We start from the raw sequence: 21,000 nt of genomic DNA, 5'->3' as shown, positions 1-21,000 counted from the left end.
ATAACACTCCTGCAGCTCTGACTGTTCATCTAGGTCTCTGTGGCTTCATCTCACCCTCACGTCCCCAGGGTTCCCAAGGGCAGGTTTCCTGTCCTGTGGCCCCAGTATGTGCCTTCTCTTTCTTCCTTCACTGCTGAGACAGCCTCCCCAGGGGCCACCCAATTGGCCTCAGGGGGTCCCAACAAAAGATGCTCAGGGAATAAGCCCCTCGGGGCTCAGGCAGCCCCATCCCCTGCTCCAGGGAACTGAGGGAAGCTGGGCTCCTCTTGGCAGGTCCTTTCAGAACTTAGAGCCGCTCACACATATGTGCCGGTGGGGTCCAGAAGCCCCGAGCTTCCTAACACACTCTCTTAATGATTCCCAGCCCTTGGGGTGGTTCCGACTGGGAGGGCCCAGGCCTTCGTGCCTCTGAGGTATGGGGGGGGAGCAGAGGCATGATGACATTTCTTTCCAGCCTGACAACTTTGGCCTATCTGAGTCAGCCCCCAAGGCAGGAGGCTCACGCCAGCTTGTTCTGTCCTATTTCAGCCCGAGGAGTCGCAGAAAGAACCCCCAGCTTCATGTACCCTCCAGGCACTTCGAGCAGTCAGATGGTGCTCCGCGGCATGGACCTCCTGCTGGAGTGCATCGCCTCTGGGGTGTATGTACCGTCTCACCCCACTTCTGGCTGGCCTTCCAGAGGCTGGGGAGGGAGTTTGTGCATGCTCTGTTTTGCCACATTTATGGGTACAAAAAGAGAAGCAGACAGCCCTTAGTGAGGACTTTGCAAATCATAGTCACCATGCCATCCTGCCTGTGTCTTTTAGATAAGGAGGAAAGGAGACGGCTGGGCATCCTGTACACGTGTTAGAACCTTGTGTGACCTTAGATAAGTCACTCAGATGCCCTGCGCTGCGCAGCCCCTCTGGATAGGAGAGATCAGCGGCCTGAGGACCTGTATCCTCTGGGCCCAAGTACACTTTAAGGACACCTTGGTGTCCTGGGCTCCATTGAAGAAGAACAGGGCCACCGTTTGTAATAAATCCTTGTTTCCTGCTTGGTCCCTCCCCTAGCCCAACACCAGACATCGCGTGGTACAAGAAAGGTGGGGACCTCCCATCTCACAAGGCCAAGTTTGAGAACTTTAACAAGGCTCTGCGTATCACCAACATCTCCGAGGAGGACTCTGGGGAATATTTCTGCCTGGCGTCCAACAAGATGGGCAGCATCCGGCACACGATCTCGGTGAGAGTAAAGGGTACGTTGTGTGTACTTCTCATTACGGTGATTTTGCCAACCCTAAAGCCATGACCACCCTTTCCTCTGAGGATGGTTGGGGGCAGGGTGAGTGGAGGATACTTTCAACACACTGGTGAGCAGCAATAGTGACCTCTCAGGGATGGTGTCACCCCCGGGGGGGAGGATGTGTGTGTATGTGTGTGTGTGTACGTTGGGTGTTAAGGGAAGAAGATTCGCCCTGACTGTTGCCCAACTCTCCTGGGCTCCCTCAGCAGGTGAGTTTCACAGTCTGTTTGCGTCCCACCCAGAGCCTCCTCTTTATTCATTCTGACTTCCTGTTCATGGCGTGTTGTCTTCCCCTTGTGCGGTGTACTGTGCTTGGTTCTTTTTAAAAATGGGGAGTCATCATGGCCCATATTAATGTTTAAACAATTACTTCCCTGTACCGGCCAGGTAGCTCAGTTGGCTAGAGCCTCATCCCGATAGGCCAAGGTTGTAGGTTCAGTCCCTAGTCAGGGCACATAGAGGAACCAAGCAATGAATGCATCAGTGGGTGGAACAACAAATCTCTCACCCTCTCTCCCTCCTTCCTCCCCTCCCTTCCTCTCCCCCTTCCTCCTCCCCTCCTACTCTTCCTGTCTCTCTGTAAAATCAATAAATAAAAAATTAAATTAAAAAATAAAAATCACTTTCCTCCCAAGCACAGCTGGCCCACTTGCGCTGTATAGTAAGCAATAGAACGCGTGCCTTTCTGGACTCCAGCCGTGGGTGGTGGGGTACACCAGTCACTTCTCAGCCAGGCTGCATGGGTGATTGGGGTGATGAAGTCTGATCCCATAGTGTAAGAACTTCCTTAGCACACACTCAGTTGAACTTGGGACCTTGGTTTCAGCACTAGAGTCAAACCAGAGGTTCTTAATCTTTTAGGGGTATTAAGAGTTTTGATCCAAAGAACCTTCTTCTCAGAAAAATTCACATATCCACATATTTGTGAAAGTTTCCAAACATTTGAAAGGGGTGGCCAGCTATAAGTTTCTACTCTAACCAAAACTCAATGCCTGAGAGAATAAGTATCAGGCCTTCGCTGAAAGGTCTGATGTTGCAGCAGCAACAGCAGAAATCCAGAAAGGCCAACCCAGGTCTCACCTGACCTCCTCCCCTGGCTGGGGCCCTTGGGTGCACATCATGGCCTCTTAAAGCACTTACCACGGGAGCCTCCTTTGAGGGCTCCATTTCAGCAGGGCTGGGATGGCCCTGGCGTCCATGTTGGTTAGAAGCTCTTCAGGGAGCTCTCATGAGCAGCCCTGGTTTAGAACTCGTGTTCTGTGAACTCGAGATAGGCAGGCCAGCATCTCTGGTATCAAGCTGGCCAAAGGCAAGCTGGACTGAGTCACCCCCTGAGGATGAGCCCTGGGCAGCTGGTGAGGGCCGGGGGCTGGCACTCAGAGGCTCCTGTCGTTCTAGAGGAATTCCATCTGGCCTCTTCTGCCTGCCTGTGCCATCTAACTCCCTGCCTGTGCTGTCCTTGTCTTCCAGCTGCTCCCTACTGGCTAGACGAACCCAAGAACCTTATCCTGGCTCCTGGCGAGGATGGGAGGCTGGTGTGTCGAGCCAATGGGAACCCTAAGCCCACTGTCCAGTGGATGGTGAATGGGGAACCTTTGCAATGTGAGTAACAAACCATCATCTCCCCTGATTCTGCTCGCTCTGCCATCAACGGCCCCAAATCCCCATCCCTGTGGGCAGCCCTGGCCATTCCAGAAGTGAGGGAGCAGCCATCTCTCTGGACACCTCAAGAGGCAGGAAATCTTCCTCGTGTCTGTGTGCAAGAACAGGAGGCTGCGGTTATTTTCTTCTCCCTTGGGTTTTGCACAAATCTCTGCTCCGTGCCCTTAATACCTACAGAGCCCAACAGGTCTGGGGTCTGCAGCTGCATCTCCTGAGAATTGGGCTCTGGGTGATGCCCAGAGCTTGGAAGATGGAGTAGAGCTCAATAACCCATTGTCATCAGTTGCCGAAGTCCCGTTTTCTGCTGAGGGCAAATCAGAGGCAGGGCTACGTGACAATATGAACGATCTGGTTGGATAGGAGGAAGAACTTCCTCAAGAGAACAGAGATGCACCAGCGCAGTTACTCAGCGTGCACGGACTTTGGGGAGATGTGGTCCTGCCTGGATGGCTGGAGCGGGTGGGTGCAAGGCCCCTTCCAGCCAGATGTCTTGGTCAAATTTTCACCTCATATTCTGTCCGGTTGCATTTACTCTTTTAAATGTCCTGTCATTACTCTCTGTAAGGAGTCAGAGGAAATGCAAAAGCTGATATCCAACAGATGGGCCAAAAAACAGTTGGAGAGAACTCAGAGCCTTAAGTCAAGAGCACCAGGTGGAGAGGCAGGGGAGACAGGTGCAGGAGAGGGTGAGAGAGCACCTTTCCGGACATGTGTTGTGTTCCAGCCACTGCGCTATGTGCTGCATCCCTGTTCTCTCTTCCACCTCACACATTACAGAGGAGGAAACGAGGCTCTGATGGTGCCGTGAATCACTGAGGTCACCTGGCTAGTGGGTGGTGGAGCTGCGGGTCGTTGAGAGAACGCCACACGCCCACACCATCTAGTACCGAGTGCCTTTATTCCCAGTGACTATCTTTCCCCTGGATGCAGCAGAGATAGGGACGTGGCCTGTCCTTTGCCATTGGTTCTCCCTGTCCTGACAGCTTTTGGGGACAAGGCAAACAAAGGCTTTAAACTTCACCGCACCGAGGACTTGCAGCTGAGCCCGGGCCTGGAAAGGTTGCCCATCACTTTCAGGGAGTGACTGGGGGGGAATGTTGGGTCCATGAGAAATGCTGGGCCGGGAGACCTTACAGCTGCTGGCATTGCCTGCCTCCTGCCTTTCTGCTGAGTGGGGAAGAGTGATAAGGATGCTGACCTTGTCTTTGTCTACTGTCTGCTGATCCCCCGGTTCCGGGCTCACACTCACTATCTGTGCAGTGGCGCCCGTGGGGCCAGACCCCCAGTCCTCTGCAGCCGATGACTGTCGCTGTGTGTCTGCGATCCTGGGTGAGTTCACAGACCCTGTAAGACAAGTCATCTGGCCCAGCCCGGAAATCTTACAGAGGAAAGTCACCTTTGGTGATGAAAGATGAGAAAAGTGGCAGTTTCTTACCTTTCTAGAAAACCTTTATTTGTACAGCTCATTGTCTTTCTCTTCTCTTAACCCTCCCTAGATAAGGGAATGATAGGAGTAATCCTCCCCGGTTTGACAACGACTGAGAGGAGGCTCAGAGGATGTGTTGACTTCCCCAGGCCCAGCCTGATGCACCGTCAGGTCTGGAGTGGGAGGGAGGAATGCTCTCTCTGAGCATGGGATACCTTTTCTGGGCCCATTGGGAAACTGGCAAGCAGAGGGGCACTAGCCTTCAGGTTTAACTTTGGGAATGTCTTCAGAATGCTCTTCTTTGAGGATGTGAGAGTGGCAGGGCCCATCCAGTTCCATATTCTTTGTCCTTTTCAAAACAGACTTACGTATGTGCACATTGTATTAAAATAACAACAGTAATAATCATATGGGTCGGGCCCTCTGCCAACAATCTTTTAAATATATTTTATTGATTATGCTATTACAGTTGTCCTATTTTTTTCCTTCCCTTTATTCCCCTCCATCCTGTATCCCACCTCCCACCAGCATTCCCCAACCTTAGTTCATGTCCATGGCTCATACATGTAAGTTCTTCAGCTTCTCCATTTTCTGTACTATTCTTAACCTCCCCCTGTCTATTTCCTATCTACCATTTATGCTTATTCCCTGTACCTTTTCCCCCATTCTCCTCCCTCTCCCTCCATGCTGATAACCCTCCATGTGATCTCCATTTCTGTGATTCTATTCCTCTTTTAGTTGTTTGCTTAGTTTGTTTTTGTTTTATTTTTTTAAGTTCAGTTGTTGATAGTTGTGAGTTTGTTGTCATTTAACTGTTGATATTTTTGATCATCTTCTTTTTCTTAGATAATTCCCTTTAACATTTCATATAATAAGGGCTGGGTGATCATGAACTTCTTTAACTTGACCTTATCTGGAAAGCACTTTATCTGCCCTTCCATCCTAAATGATAGCTTTGCTGAATAGAGCAATCTTGGATGTAGGTTCTTGCTTTTCATGACTTTGAATACTTTTTTCCAGCCCCTTCTTGCCTGCCACGTCTCTTTTGAGAAATGGGCTGACAGTCTTATGGGAACTCCTTTGTAGGTAACTGTTTCATTTTCTCTTGCTGTTTTTAAGATTGACTCCTTCTCTTTAATTTTGGGTAATGTAATTATGTGTCTTGGTGTGTGCTTCCTTGGGTCCAACTTCTTTGGGACTCTCTGGGCTTCCTGGACTTCCTGGAAGTCTGTTTCCTTTGCCAGATTGGGGAAGTTTTCATTCATTATTTGTTCAAATAAGTTTTCAATTTCTTGGTCTTCCTCTTCTCTGGCACCCCTGTGATTCGGATGTTGAAACGTTTAAAGTTGTACTGGAGGTTCCTAAGCCTCTCCTCATTTTTTTGAACTCTTGTTTCTTCATTCTGCTCTGGTTGAATGTTTATTTCTTCTTTCTGTTCCAAATTGTTGGTTTGAGTTCCAGTTTCCTTCCCATCACTGTTGGTTCCCTGTACATTTTCCTTTATTTCACTTGGCATAGCCTTCACTTTTTCCTCTCTTTTGTGGCCATACTCAATAATTTCTGTGAGTATCCTGATTACCAGTGTTTTGAACTCTGCATCTGATAGGTTGGCTATCTCTCTATCGCTTAGTTGTACTTTTTTTCTGGAACTTTGATCTGTTCTTTCATTTGGGCAATGTTTTTTTGTCCCAGGGTACCTGTTACATTGTAAGGGGAGGAGCCTTAGGTATTCTCCAGGCCTGGGCAACCCACGTCACTGTGTTGTGGTGCTATATGTGGAAGAGGGGTCCAAGAGGGAATAATGCTGCTTACTTGGCTCTCTCCCTGCTTTCAGTCACTTCCTCTGCTACCCACAATCAAATTGGGCCCTTCTGGTGCTGATTCCCAGGTGGGTGGGTTTGTGTACATTCTAGGACCCTGTGGGTCTCTCTAATGAACTCTCCTGTGAGGCTGGGAGTTTCTCCCACCACCACAGCCCCCACAGGTTTTTACAGTCAGAGGTTTTGAGGCTTTATTTCCCCATGCTGGAACCCTGGGTTGCGTGATCTGTCTTGCTCCCCAGTTGTTCCTCCTGGTTTATCCACAGTCAAGTGTGGGGCCTCCTGGTCCTCCAACCACTGCCTTGCCACGAGTCTTCTCCACCCTGGCTGCCCATCTCCACCTCCCCTACCAGTCAGGATGAATGTTTCTTCTTTAACCCCTTGGTTGTTAGACCTCCGTACAGTTCCATTTTCTGGCAGTTCTGGTTGATTTTTGTTTTTAAATGTGTTGTCCTTCTTTTGGTTATGCGAGGAGGCACAGTGTGTGTGCCTACGGCTCCATCTTGGCCGGAAGTTGCCAACAACTGTATACATGCATAAAAGCTCAGGCCATCCTCACAAAAACCCCATGAGATGAGTTGTCCTTATATTGCCAACAAGGAAACTGATGTTGGCAGGAATGTGGTTAGAATTCAAACCCTTTTCTGTTGCCACAGCTTAGCGCTCAAGCCACACCTGCCCTGCTGCTCGTTGGTTGAGCAGAAATTCGTATCCCCACTGGACAGGCTGAGAAACAAACTCCAGTAGGTTCGAGATGGGCCCAATGTCACACAGCCATGCAGTGGAGGGGCCAGAAGCCTAGTCTTCTGAGAGCCACACAGCACTGCTGCTCCATGGCACCAAGTCCAGCTACGGAGCCCTGGGCAGAGCACCAGGTTCCCTTCTCATGCACATCCTCGTTTCTCACAAGGAGCATCCTTCTTCTCTGTAGCGGCACCACCCAACCCAAACCGCGAGGTGGCCGGGGACACCATCATCTTCCGGGACACCCAGATCAGCAGCAGGGCCGTGTACCAGTGCAACACCTCCAACGAACACGGCTACCTGCTGGCCAACGCCTTCGTCAGCGTGCTGGGTGCGTGCCCCCTTCACTCCCCTGCAGTGCTGCTCCTCGGGGCTTGTCATGTCCTGGGCTCACTTTCTTCTCCAGACAGCAGCCAGGCTAGCAGCGGAGGTGTGGAAACTGAAAATGAGATTTGTGGGAAGAAGAGAGGGCATAAATCCCACAGAGCTGGGTGTGTAGATAGAGTGAATTCCCTGCTGAAAGTCAGCCTTGGTCCCTCCTTCCCCTGATGAGACAGAGTGGGCCTGTCTTGTCTCCTTGGCGGATCCACACCAACTCTCCTGGCTTCTCAGTGGGCCGCAGAGCAGGAAATGGTTCTGAGGGTGTTTGCAGTGTCCTGGAGCAGGAAGGGGGCTGTGGGAGGGGCAGGTACAGAATCTGCTGGATAATTTGAGGAAACTCCACAGAAGCTGGATTGGATATAGCAGAGGTTGAGAATGGAAAAGCTTCCTCCTTCCTCACTGAACCCTTAGCGGCTTTTTAAAGGAGGCATGTGAATAGGGTAAGGTGTGTTGGTACCTGGAAAGCTGCTATACAGAGAAGGCATGTAGAGATAAGACCAAGGGGATAGAAATGGAAGAGTTAGACTCCCCACCCAAGATCGGTTGTCTGGGAATTGCAGACGTGCCGCCTCGGATGCTGTCACCACGGAACCAGCTCATTCGGGTGATCCTGTACAACCGGACGCGGCTGGACTGCCCCTTCTTTGGGTCCCCCATCCCCACACTCCGATGGTAAGTTCCAGGAGACAGGAACTTACCAGGATGACCAGTAGGGGTCATCTGTCTCACCTTTTTCATTCCCATCTGTCCCATAGTAGGTATTCAGCAACACCTGGGAACCTTAAAGGGTCAGAGCTGGGAGAAAGTTGGCAGATCAGCTGGGTCAACCCCCTTATTATGCGGAGAGGGAAACCGAGGCCCAGGGAGGGGCAGAAACTTGCCAGGGCTACCCAGCAGTTGGAGGCAGACCCTACAAGGATGAGGGCTTCTGGTTCCTAATGTGGGACTCCTTCCACTGCCCAAACTATTTTTTGAGTGGTTGGCCCCCGTTCCCTTGGGCCAGTCCTTTCTCAGTATGCTGTGTGTTCTGCTGCTGTGTTGTGAGGTTTAAGAATGGGCAAGGAAGCAACCTGGATGGTGGCAACTACCACGTCTATGAGAATGGCAGTCTGGAAATCAAAATGATCCGCAAGGAGGACCAAGGCATCTACACCTGTGTCGCCACCAACATCCTGGGCAAAGCTGAAAACCAGGTCCGCCTAGAGGTCAAAGGTAAAGGAGAGGGTTGATAGGTGGAAGGCAGGGTGGAGCTCGGAAAGGAAGCTGTCTTCTCCAAGTTATCCACGTGTGTTTTTCACTTTGAAAATGCACATGCCTAATGTTTAATCCCTAGTGGGATCTTCCCTGCGGGCCTGTGTGTCCTCCCGGGGCTTCCAGCTGGCCTGGGTGCTGGCAACACTGAGTCATTATCAGGCATTAGGAGTTGCCCCCCCCACCGCCTCCTGCGCCACCCCAAGAGTTGCATCGTATCTTCCTGAGCTGGATAGAAAGGATCTAGGGGCTGTTCACTATTTGGGTCATCCTCACTGGGCCTCCCCCCATTCATACAAGGGGATGGTATTTCTGCCACCTTTCTTGATCAGCCTGACCTTGAGGGTCATGCATGTCACAGTGTGTCCATGTTGGAATGGTGGGCAGAGAACGTGTCCGTGACGAACGCTGGGGTTTCTCCACAGACCCCACTAGGATCTACCGGATGCCTGAGGACCAGGTTGCCAAAAGGGGCACCACAGTGCAACTGGAGTGTCGGGTCAAGCACGACCCCTCCCTGAAACTCACGGTCTCCTGGATGAAGGACGACGAGCCTCTCTACATCGGGAACAGGTCTCCTCTCCACCTTGTCTCTGTCTGGAGCTTGTTTGGGTTCCTTTTCTTTTTTCTTGCTCAACACATTGAAGAACCCAGGGACAGGAAACCTGGGTCATGTGTCTCCTGGGACAGGAGCTGCGGAGGAGCACAGGATGGCCTCAGTGACACCCTCCAGCTCAGGAGAGACCCCACTCTGCACCCTTCTCCCTCTCTCCCATAAGCTCTCTGCTTCTCTTCCTTCTCTCTTTCCAGCCCCTTTCTCTCTTCCCTTCTCTCCTCTCACTCCTTGTCTCTTCCTTCTCCCTTAATTGTGAGGCCTCTGTTCCTCCTCTTCCCCATCAGAGCCAGGAGCCACGCCCCACCTTCAGCCCTGCCTGCAACACCCCTACTCTCCAGCAGAGGGCAGGGTGGCCTGAGTCAACAATGACCACTCTCCTTAGGGTGGTTCTCAGCCCTTGTTGGACTTGGGATGCTTTTACTAGATCCAAGCCTGCCCCCTTCCTCTTCTCAAATCCAAATTCAGTTGGTGCAGGGAGAGGGCCCAGGCACTGATAGTGTTTATACGTCCCCACTGGTGTTTCTAATGTGCAGCCAGGGCCCGAGCCTCCCGCCACAGGGCTCCCGGCTGTACCCTTTCACCTCAGGGGTCCTGAAGCTGGCCATAGGTACAAGCTGTTTCCAGCACCCGTCTGTTTTTTTCAGGGTGCACCCTCAGGACAGGTGCCTTCCCTCTATGGGAGACCATTCAGAGGAGCCCGGGCACCTGGCCTAAGCCCAGGTGCGGAGACTGGTCTGGGCTGAAGATAGAGCTGGACTATGGGAAGGGGAGGGGTCTCCATCTGCCCTTTGGGGGGTGGGTCTCACTGCTCTAATTTGGGAGGGGAGCACAGCACAAGGAAGGCACAGAGAGAAGTGTGTAACTGGGCTCAGGGCCACATCAGCCTCCCCTGGGTTTCTTTTTCCCTTCATTAAAAGCACCAGAAGTGCTGGTAAAGACCCTCTCTCCCCCAAAGCATCGAGATGGAGGGGCTATGGCTGCCCAGCAGGAGAAAGCAGCAGACAGTGCCTGGCCCTCCCCCTACCACCACCCTCACCCACCCCCCAGCCCTGCCTACGGTCTCTCCCATTGTCTCCCCACTCACCCTTCTCCCAACCCCTCCGGTACCTTTGCAGGATGAAGAAGGAAGATGACTCCCTGACCATCTTCGGCGTGGCCGAGCGGGACCAGGGCAGTTACACGTGTGTGGCCAGCACCGAGCTGGACCAGGACCTGGCCAAGGCTTACCTCACCGTGCTAGGTAACTGCCGCTGTCCTGGTGCTGACCTCCCTTCCCTTCCCGCCAGAGAAGCTATGGGCTGCGCCGTTTGGGGAGCCCGCCAGGTGTGGTGGTCTCCTGCCCTTTGATCTGAGGGTTATTTAGGAAGCTGCTCCTTTCAAAACAAGCTGCGCTGGATGACTTACCTCCTAAGTGGAATTATTCACTCACCAAATCCTCGCCTGAATGAGAGAGGGAAGGTGGACAGGGTTCTTGGTGTGGTCATTTTTACCAGCTTTACAGCTACTCTAAACCACTAAGTTCATTAAAAGGACCTGTCACTGAAGCAAGACGGAATTTTGTGTTCCTCCTTCCAACACCTCTGCTGGCCTTACTCCCCTCCTCCTGCTTCTTGATGGGATTTCACAGGGTGCTGTGCACTTAGCAAGGTGATCCCTTCTCCTCCAGGCTGAACTGTACTAAACCATCCCAAACCTGGGGAAGGGAGCCGCCCCCACCCAGGGAAGCAGATCCCCCATTGTTCTTCGTCTCCTTTGTCCATTCTCTGGGCGCCCCACCACCAGTCCTCGGGTGTGTCTTGTCCCTTCCTCAGCAGAGGGTACTCTTGCAAGAGATGGAGGGCGGGGCATGATCACAGTGCTGGGGCAAGGAGGAGCTGGAGGAAGCACAAGAAGGCCTCTCCAAGGGGTGGGGCTGCCTGTGGAAGGCAGGGAAGCTGTGCCAGAAACACGTACAGGGGCCACTCTCCAGCCTCTGCTGCCTGCTCCCACCCTTCCAGAACACCTAGATAACCGGCTAACTCTGGATAACCTGCTAACCTGGATAACCCCTCTTACCTTTGCAGCTGATCAGACCACTCCAACTAACCGTTTGGCTGCCCTGCCCAAAGGTAATTCATACTAATCGGGACCCTCGCCAAGCCCTCCCAATGCCCCGGGAGGGTGGGCTCTAGGAGGAGAGCGCTGCCCACCAGGATGTACTGTGTGTGGGCAGTGGGTCCCACTCCCTACTTTCTGCCAAATCAACTCCTGCAAGTGTCCCCAGCCACCTCCCTGAGTGTCACATCCCTGCTCCAGGCTTCCTGCCCCATTTGCAGTTGAGTTTGGTGGTCCTTGGCTACCACTTCACCTGCATCCCTTACCTCTGGCCACTCTCCACACCCACGGGGTGGCCTGTTCTCTTGCTTAGCATCAGAATGGGTGTGGTCCGGCCGGGAAGGCCCTCACACCCTGCAGCCTGTCCCTGTCCCTGCCCAGTGCTGCATTCCCATGTGCCGTCTGTGCCCACACGAATGCGTGCACATGTGACTCACCTTCCAGTCCCCCAGGAATCAGCCACAATGTGGAAATAGCTCATCCAAGGAGCCACAGAGGGGAAAAGTGTGCTTACCCCCACCAGTCCGTGGTGGGGTGGCTTTACCCCCGGGCCAGGATGGCACTGACCCCACTAAGCAATCCAGTGAGACTGGAGCCCCCAAAAGGTGCAGTCTCGCCCCTAGGAAGCCTGCTGGGGCTCCTCTGTCCTCTGTCTATCACTGGAACTTCTTGACCAAGTCCCCATCTCCTTCCCGGTCTGGTCCCCTTTGTCCCCCTCATTCCCTGGACCTCTCTGCCCCACTCAGCCCCCCAGATGCCCATAGTGCTCCTGCCCCTCAAGCTTTGGCATATGGAGGAGGGAATAATGATGATGAGAAATGAAACAAAACTCCATACTTCCTCCCTGGCTTTCCTAAATGTGTCAAAAGCATTCGTGTCTAGTGAAAAGCATTTCCAAATGCTTGCACTCTAAGACTACCTGCAGAAATGGGATGGGTTGGTCCAAATTTTCTCTCCATGCCCTGCATTTGGGGGGGGTGGAATTGGGGTCTCCTCTTTGTTCTTCCTTGAATACCCGAGGGAAGGGGTGGTTCCTGTGCCAACCTTCCGGGCAGGCTGGGGATGGCACCTGGTGTGGTGACCTCAGCCCACCAGGGACCTGTGCATGGGACAGTGTCCAGGGCTGGGGCCAGCACAAGGATGGGCTGGCTCTAACTTGGGAGTCCTGTGTGGTGTCTCCTCTCTCTGCTGCCAGGACGGCCAGACCGGCCCCGGGACCTAGAGCTCACCGACCTGGCTGAGAGGAGTGTGAGGCTGACCTGGATCCCGGGGGACGATAACAACAGCCCCATCACAGGTCAGCCGGGGCCTGCACTCCCGCCCAGAGAAGAGGGGTGGTAGCAGCCTGGAGATTGGAGGCCTTGGCCTGGTTTCCGGTCCCACGTCCACCTCACTTGACCTGTGCCCCAGGCTGTTGGCAGAGCACGTAGAAGCCTTGGTTTCCCTTTCAGTGGCTTGGTGGGAATTCTCCCTGTGCCTTTGTCTGCCCGAGGGAGGTTCTGGACACCAGTGGAAACCATGAGGGAGTTCTCTCAAGGCAGAAGTCTGCTAACTCAGTTCCTAAAACAGTTCTGTCCTCCTTGCCCGCTCAGACTATGTCATCCAGTTTGAAGAGGACCAGTTCCAGCCAGGAGTCTGGCATGACCATTCCAAGTTCCCAGGCAGTGTCAACTCCGCCGTCCTCCAACTGTCCCCATATGTCAACTACCAGTTCCGGGTCATTGCCGTCAACGAGGTTGGCAGCAGCCACCCCAGCCTCCCATCCGAGCGCTACAGAACCAGCGGGGCACGTGAGTACTGCGGGGCTCCCAGAGGGCGCTGGAAGCAGACACGCTGTGTCCAAACCGAGTTTCCCCAGCCTCCAGCCACACAAATTTGGGCAAGGTACTTACTCTCTCCAAGGCTTGGCTTCCTCACCTGTGAAACACAGCGTAACACCACCTGCCAGCATAGAGCTATTGTGAGGGTAGCATTTGAAATGCAGTTCCAGCACTTACCATGATGCCTAGCATATGGTAAGCACTCAATAAATGTTAGCTGTCACTTTTATTATTACTGATGTTATCAGTAATTCTTGATGATACGGTTTAAAGGGAAGAGCTATGGCAAAGATCTGCAGTAGAACTATGTAATCTGCTATTCTACTGGATTTCTTTTCCTGAGTAATGTTTAGATTTCTGAAACCACACTAGCTCGTTGACATCCCCCAAAATGTTAAATGATGGGGATAAACCAGCTCACATCAAACATACTCAGTGGGTAACTCACAAAGGGGATAATCCACACAGAGCCGGCTACACGACCCTCTAAAATGTGAAAAGGTTCGTAATAAATCCCATGCGGTCAGGGATCGAAACTGAAAAGAAATTACCGCTGCTTTTGGGAGGGTGTAAATCTTAGCTAGGAAGACACATCACACGCGTGAGAAATGGCAGAGCAAGTTCAGTTGCCCGGGGGACGAAGGGCAGAGAGATACTGAGGAAAAGCCTAGAGAGACTGGTCGGGTGGGAGGGACAGAGGGTGCTCACACGCCCTGGTAAGGCACAAATTGGGCTTGAACTTTGTGTCAATTTGGGTTCCAGCCCCCGAGTCCAACCCCAGCGACGTGAAAGGAGAGGGGACCAGGAAGAACAACATGGAGATCACATGGACGGTTAGTGTCCCTCCCAGCGCAGCCCTTGAAGGGTAGCCGTGTGCACCTGCGATCCCTCGCGCTCTATACCCCTGCCACCTCAAGGCCACAGGGTGGCTCAGCCTACCTGGCTGGTTTGGTGGCCACTCTTCTCTGCATTGGGCATCCAGAAACCAAGCAGGAGCATGTCTAGAGCAAGATTTAAGATGGGAGAGCGGAGCAGAGGTGGCTGGCAGTCTGGCACAATCATAGAACCAGCAAAATAAAGTGGACTTCTTCAGAAGAAGGAGGGATCGAGGTTAGAGTCTGGGAGAGATTCGGCACAAACACCAGCCCTCACTCCGGTGTGTTCTGGGTCCTCTCACCCTCGACTGCTGGGATGAGGTGGGCCCAGCGGCCGTGACGTTGTCAGTGTAGCCTCCTCCCAGTCGAGAAGGGGACTAGATAACTCCGGGCCAGGACTAATAAGTCCTGTGTTCATTTTGGCTCACTGACTACATTTTCCAAATCAAAATTGGATGTGTCACCTCAAAATGACTTTTCCCCGAAGTACTTCCAAGTCTGAGAGGTGTAAATTCGGCTGCTGAAACATCAACACCACTGTGCTATTGCCAGGAGTCGTGGAAATGGGACACCCGGTGCTGGGAATGCAGATTGCCCCCTGCTGGGGAGGGCCCGGTCTCACCGCAGCCTCGGAAAGCCAGTAGTGTTCACAACAGTGAGGTGGGATGAAGTGAGGGCCGAGCCCAGATGCCGGGTGCCATGCACGGGTCAGTCTGTGCTCTGTGCTACTTCCTGTGGGCTCCAGGGGGCTGCTTCCTGGAACAGGCCCTCAGGGAACAAAGATCCGAGTCATGCCCACTCTCAGAGAGCTCTGGCCTGTTGCAAGGACAGGGCGGGCATGCCTGGATTCCGTGGAACTGATGGTCTGCTAGGAATTCTGAGTTCATTGGCAGGAGGCATGCAGGGGGCTCAACCAGAAGTCATGCCTTTCTGACTTTGGAGAATATTACATCATCATCCATATTTTTTCTGGTTTCTCCATTGTAAGAAAGAGTCCTGTCCAAAATAAAGCTTTTGCTTCCTATGCACTTGCCAATGTGGGAGTCACAGGCAGATTAGGTCCTGGTGACGCTTTTGTCACAGAAAATCTACGTGCTGCTGGGTTCATGGGATTCTGGGCTCTTGGAGAACTCAGCAGGGGAAGGAGGCTGGCCAGTGTTAGGCAGATCGGGAAGGAGTGCTTGGCACAGAAAGAGAATGCGCCCTGTGGGTGGGGCTGGGCTCCCCACCTGCCCCTTCCACTCCTGCCCTCTGTCTCTCCTCGCTCAGCCCATGAATGCCACCTCCGCCTTTGGCCCCAACCTGCGCTACATCGTCAAGTGGCGGCGGAGAGAGACTCGAGAGACCTGGAACAATGTCACCGTATGGGGCTCCCGCTACGTGGTAGGGCCGACCCCTGTCTACGTGCCCTATGAGATCCGAGTGCAGGCCGAAAATGACTTTGGGAAGGGCCCTGAGCCTGATACTGTCATCGGTTACTCTGGAGAAGATTGTGAGTACCTTCCCCTTGTCCTCCGCCCAGGACCCTCCCCACTGGGCTCCGTAAGAGCCACCCTCACAGACTAGGAACCTTGAGGTGGGTTGTGGGACTTCAAGAACATCCCGGAGGACAGCCAGTCCCCAGGAAAAAGAAATCCCCCACAGTGACCTGTCTGGTAACAGATGGGCCCCTGATGATGTCAGGAGTGGAAATATTGTCATCTGAACACTAGTTGAAATTACCGAGCGTCATCACCTAGTCCGATACTGTCATTTGACGGATGTGCAAACTGAGACCGTGCAAGGAAAGCCCTTGCCAAGATCACACAATAGCAAACGCCAGGCATGAAAAAGAAGCCAGGCCCTCTGATCTGCCTCATTGCCAACCCTTGCTAGCGCCAAGAAAGACCTCAGGACTGTGAATCCCAGAGAGCCATAATTAGGCTCTTCCACAGGAAGCAGGGCCAGGGGCCAGACTCCTCCCCTGGCTCCCCAGGGGAAGCCTTTAGGGCTGGAGAAGGTCTGCAGAGCCCCAGACTGGAAGCACCCAGACCAGCCTCCTGCCAGCATTCCCAGTGATGTTCTTGGCCCTTGGAGTAGAGCCTAAAAAGAGTTCTTTGGAGGTTTTCACTGGATGAATCAGTAAGATTCTAGACATATATGTGGAAGTATGTGACTGGTTTCCCAGATGGTGGTGTCCTCATTGTTCCCAGATGCTGGTGACCTCATTGTCCCCATCCACCCAGTAGGCTGTTACGCAAAGCAGGAGGGTCAGTGAAGCCCACCCCCAGGTCAGGGTGGTTTGTACCCCAGCGGTCTGGGTCTGACCTAGGAAGAAATCATGCAGTGACCAAAAGAGGGGTGGGGAATGGGAAGAGCACTGGGGAGGAGCAGAGTCACAGGCACAACACTGGGTCTAGCGTCGGGCCAGTAGTGTTCGCAGCAGTGAGGTGGGACTAAGTGAGGGTTGGACCCTGTGCCAACTTTCCTGGAGGTGATGACAGTTTGCACCCACTTGGGAGATAAGCAGAGGGGGTCAGCAGGCCCTCTGTCCATTCCACTTCTCATCTCCGTGGTCGCCAACACTTCTGGACAGGAGAGTACTGGAGGGTAAGTATGGAATGGGCAGCATCTGGTCATGAACTTCATGGACCGCCCCTCAGTTTTCATTGCATCTACCACTATGGCCTCTGCTCTGATGGAGTGGAGGGGATGGGGCAGAACTGCATCAGCAACAGAATGGAGAAACGGGGGTGGGAATCAGTTATGGGGGAGGGAGTGGCCCTCCCTTTCCAGGTAGCCATGGACAGGGCACCTTTACTCTGGTGGTAATGTTTCCAGGCAGGAAACAAATGCCACTCATGGGGACTGTTTCTAATGTGACGGCGACAGGGTTAGAGGGAAAACAGCAAGGCGTGGTGAACCAGCTGGAGCCACTAGAGGACTCTGAGCCATGAAGGGGCAGGGGATGGGTGAGTCACCACGGCCATAGAGAGCCACCCACAAGAGCCATGGCCTTGGGCAGAAGAATGCAACAGCTGTCAACCCTCAGGCATGCAACAGGCAGCCAGGGGAATAGCCACCTTCCCTTCTGCCCCAGAATCTCCTGTTTGCACTTCCTATTGGGCAAACACATCTGGAAACCTGAGAACAAGGGAGCCCAGTTGACACCATCCAGAAAGGGTAGCCTCCTGGGACATAGAGCAGTGTAGGGAAGGCTGGAGAATGGCGTGGAGGGGCAAACAGGGACTACCAGCACCTGAGGGTAGCAAATAATTGCCCTCCTACCTGGATTGCTGTCATTTTGTTCTGAGCCTTTCCCCACCCCTCCAAGTACGGTCTGGTAGAGGGGACATGGTCCCTGCCCTCATGGTGTACCCAGGGTCCAGAACGGGGTGCAGATATGGGTGGCAGAGAACAAGTTGAGGGGAACCTGAGGCCCTGGGCCCGCCCTGCCAGCATAACCTGCTCTCTGTCCCGACACGTTGCAGATCCCAGGGCTGCTCCCACTGATGTTAAAGTCCGAGTCCTGAACAGCACAGCCATCAGCCTGCATTGGAACCGCGTCTACTCCGACACGGTCCAGGGCCAGCTCAGAGAATACCGAGTGAGGAAGCCAGCTCCCAGCCCCGCCTAACCACCAGCTCGATAACCAGGCCGAGGGGGCAGCAGATGCAGGCCGTAGATATTTGGAAGGAGTCCAGAGTTGACTCAAGAAGACGATGTCTGGGGTTAGACGTCATTTAGACGTGTCCTAGGACAGATATGCTAAGAGATTCTGCTCAGCAGAAAATCACGTGAAGGGTGAGGGGTCTGGGTGGATGTTGCATAGCCCACCATGCCAGGAAGGCACGAGTGGACACGTGTGCATCCTCAGAAACTCTGCTGACGCATCACCGAGCGACACCCTGCCTGCCCCTCCGTGCCCCCACTGGGCTGCTTGCCTCACCCAGTCTGACTGTGTGAGTCCCAACTAACAGGGGTAACCACTAAAAGGGTGCAAAGGCCCTCCCTGTTGTCGCAGCCAACTCCCAGTTATGCAGCTTGTGCATTTCCCAGGCTCTCGGCTTCTGGTCTGCCTGCCTGTGAGCAGTTTCTGCTCAATCTCCAACCTTCTTTGAAAGGGCGAGCTCAGTGGGGAGAAGGGTGAGAAAACCCAGGTACGCAGGCTCCTCCTATGAGCAGCTCTATTTACAAGTTGCCTGGGAAGTGAGCGAGGCTGTAGCAGGGGCTAACACGGGCTCTGTGACCTCAGAGGTCGTGGAGCATGGGCTGATGGATAATTAGGGGCAGAACAGAGGGGGTCAGTCTCTTCTTGGGAAGTGCATTTGGTGAGTAGGGGAAGGCAGGCAAGATGATGTATACACTTGAACAAGCTCTTCCCTAACCATTGGCTTGCACCCTTAACCTATTTGCCTGGAGGTGTTTCTGGCTAAAGGTCCCATTGGGTCCCCTTCTTAAGCCTGCGCTTCCTCCTTATCTTGCCATTGGAGGCCTAGGTGACGCTGGTGTGGCAGCCTGATCTGGAACTTCTTACCCACCGCTAATCAGGCCTTGTGTCAAAACACTCTCAGTCTCACCTGTGACACTGCCCCCTTCCATAGGCCATCCGATCCAAGCTCTTGCCACCGGGCAGCCTGGCGTCTCACTGACTTTGACACGTGTCTCTCCCATTGTGAAGGTCTCCAAACAGTATTAAGAGAAACATTTGACCTCAAAGGATTAAACCAACCCCTGCTCAGATTCGGACTTCCGGGGGAACCCCCTGCTGCCCCACTCCTCTGTGCTGTGAGCCTCACACCACACTAATCTGATGCGAGGGGCTGCAGCCTCTGAGCATAGCGCAGAGCCTTCCGTGCTTGGGCCCCTGGCTCGCATTTGTGGTTTTGGCACAAACTCCCTGAGCAACTTGCTCCCCAGCTTGGAAATAAGGCTCACGATGGAGCGGTGCAGCTGTCCGCCTGGCCAACTTGCCTGTCCTCCAGAGAGGTGGTTGAAACAAAAACCGCATTTCTCGCTTGACATCAGTTCACACTCACTGGTGGCTAATGAATGGGGACTATCAGGCCCCTCCTCCAGCCCTGTGTGGGACTGATGGGTTCCTTTGGGATTTGGAGCCTGTGGCAAGCAAAGGGAAGACCGGTCGCTACCGCCACCACTAACAACTAACCCAGCTCTGCCTGACCATCCCCTCACCGGCCTGCCTCTGTCCTGAAGGCCTACTACTGGAGGGAGAGCAGCTTACTGAAGAGCCTGTGGGTGTCTCAGAAGAGACAGCAAGCCGGCTTCCCTGCTGACCGCCTCCGGGGTGTGGTGTCCCGCCTCTTTCCCTACAGTAACTACAAGCTGGAGATGGTTGTGGTCAATGGGAGAGGCGATGGGCCTCGCAGTGAAACCAAGGAGTTCACCACCCCGGAAGGAGGTAGGTCTGACCTGCAGCTCCTCCTCCGGGTGGGGCAGCACAAGGGCGCCGTAGTCAGGCGGACCTGGAGCAGCTCCTCTGCGGCTTGGCACCGACAGCACGAGTCAACCTCGGCCTGACCTCAAGGAGCTGACCACCCGTGAGCTGAGCAGCTCCCACCATTCCCACAGAGTACTGTGCCACCTCGGTGGCCTGCCCTGACGAGATGGCACCTCAAAAGAAGACTTGTATGGTCCGATGATGTAACTCCAGATGGGCTACACCCAGGCCCTGCGGGAGCGTAGGCTGCCTGCCGCCTTCTGAGCCTGAAGCGCCCTCGCCCTGACACCCAGAGGCACCCAGTCTGGGTACCAGCTCGCATGGCCACGTGGAGCTCTCACCGCTGCAAGCCAGATGCTTTCGCTGAGATTGTCAGCCCGTGGGGCAGCGGCCTTGCAGAGGGGCGCCTGCCTTCTGCAGGTCACAGTCACCCTGGTCCTGGGAGGCAGAAGCCTACAAGCTCCCCACTTCATCTCCTGTTCTCGCCAGTCCTCTCGCGGCCGTGTAGCACTTGCTGTGCCCGTTTCTGTTTGTCCTCCCTCCCTTCTCAACCGGACTGTTGTTTCCCCCGTTTGCTTCTTCTCTTGCTCCTGTCTTGACTCTCCTTTGGTCTTCCCTCTAGTTTTCTTTATTCCTGTCTCTCCCTCCCCCCGTGTTTCACCATCAGCCTCTTCCCAATGCTCTGACCCTCACCTGCCCATGTGCTCCGTCTGGGCTTGCTTTCCTGTCCACCCTGAGCCCAGCATCCTCAGCCGGGAGGTGCGGGCCTGCCGCTTGGACCCAGCAGTGAGACTTGCAGCCTCTGTGGGGAACAGTGACAGTTGTTTCCTTGCCTGAGACTTGCTCTGCCCTGCTGGGAGGTGTCTCTGCAGAATCCGAGCCGAATGTGCAGAATCCTCAGCGGTTACTAAAGAACCAGCGATTTCCTTCCTCCGTTTAAACAGAGTCTGAGCTGTGCTCACCCCGCTCGAGGGAAACACCATCGGGTGGGCTGTGGGCTCTGGCTCAGCAGCTGCCTGGGGGGTGGGGGGGCACGGCCTGATACCAGCGCCTTCATATTTGTGCTCTGTTTTTGTTTTCCTTTCCCTGCCCCCTCCCCTCACCTGCACCTCCCCCACTCTCTTCTCCTTCCCCAAGTACCCAGTGCCCCCAGGCGTTTCCGAGTCCGGCAGCCCAGCCTGCAGACAATCAGCCTGGAATGGGACCATCCGGAACACCCCAATGGGATCCTCACTGGATATTCTCTCAGATACGTGGCCTGTACGTCTTGCTCTTAGATAATCTTTCTCTTAGATAATCTGGGGATCAGGAGCCCCATTCTCACCCCTTAAGGGACCAACAGCTTGTGGTGCAGGGCATTGCCAGGGAGAAAGTGCCCCCATGGGATTAGGGGGCAGCTGAGACCCTGCTTTCCTGAAACAGCCCCTCCTGCAGGGAGCTTCTAGTTGGCCCCGGGAGACAAAGGGAATGTCTGGTCCAGCGCCGGCCTTCAGGGATCTTAGTCTCCAACTCCGGCAGTCCAGGGGAGTTCCTCTCCGACGGCACGGCCATCCGATGGGGCAGATAGATAGTCCCTGCACAGGAGCC

The 21,000-nt window shown here is 54.0% G+C and overlaps 1 protein-coding gene across 10 annotated transcripts in view; it reads left to right on the top strand.

Moving 5' to 3' along the window:
* Positions 1-21,000, top strand: part of NFASC (neurofascin) — a 183,830-nt gene that overhangs the window by 131,622 nt on the left and 31,208 nt on the right. For 8 of the 10 annotated variants that reach the window (XM_053915511.1, XM_053915505.1, XM_053915508.1 and 5 more), the window contains 14 exons: positions 529-640; positions 1,053-1,237; positions 2,755-2,886; positions 7,124-7,267; positions 7,878-7,989; positions 8,363-8,529; positions 8,994-9,141; positions 10,300-10,424; positions 11,248-11,292; positions 12,474-12,575; positions 12,871-13,068; positions 13,861-13,931; positions 15,243-15,465; positions 20,551-20,673. In XM_053915511.1, coding sequence (XP_053771486.1) covers positions 529-640; positions 1,053-1,237; positions 2,755-2,886; positions 7,124-7,267; positions 7,878-7,989; positions 8,363-8,529; positions 8,994-9,141; positions 10,300-10,424; positions 11,248-11,292; positions 12,474-12,575; positions 12,871-13,068; positions 13,861-13,931; positions 15,243-15,465; positions 20,551-20,673 — 1,887 coding nt within the window. Of the gene's footprint in view, positions 1-528; positions 641-1,052; positions 1,238-2,754; positions 2,887-7,123; positions 7,268-7,877; positions 7,990-8,362; positions 8,530-8,993; positions 9,142-10,299; positions 10,425-11,247; positions 11,293-12,473; positions 12,576-12,870; positions 13,069-13,860; positions 13,932-15,242; positions 15,466-17,443; positions 17,604-19,169; positions 19,375-20,550; positions 20,674-21,000 lie in introns of those variants that run through there. The other 2 variants (XM_053915510.1, XM_053915509.1) reach the window with 2 other exon arrangements.

The sequence above is a fragment of the Desmodus rotundus genome, chromosome 12, assembly GCF_022682495.2.
Source record: "Desmodus rotundus isolate HL8 chromosome 12, HLdesRot8A.1, whole genome shotgun sequence".
Classification (NCBI taxonomy): domain Eukaryota; kingdom Metazoa; phylum Chordata; class Mammalia; order Chiroptera; family Phyllostomidae; genus Desmodus; species Desmodus rotundus.
This window is presented reverse-complemented; position numbering and strand designations above follow the sequence as displayed.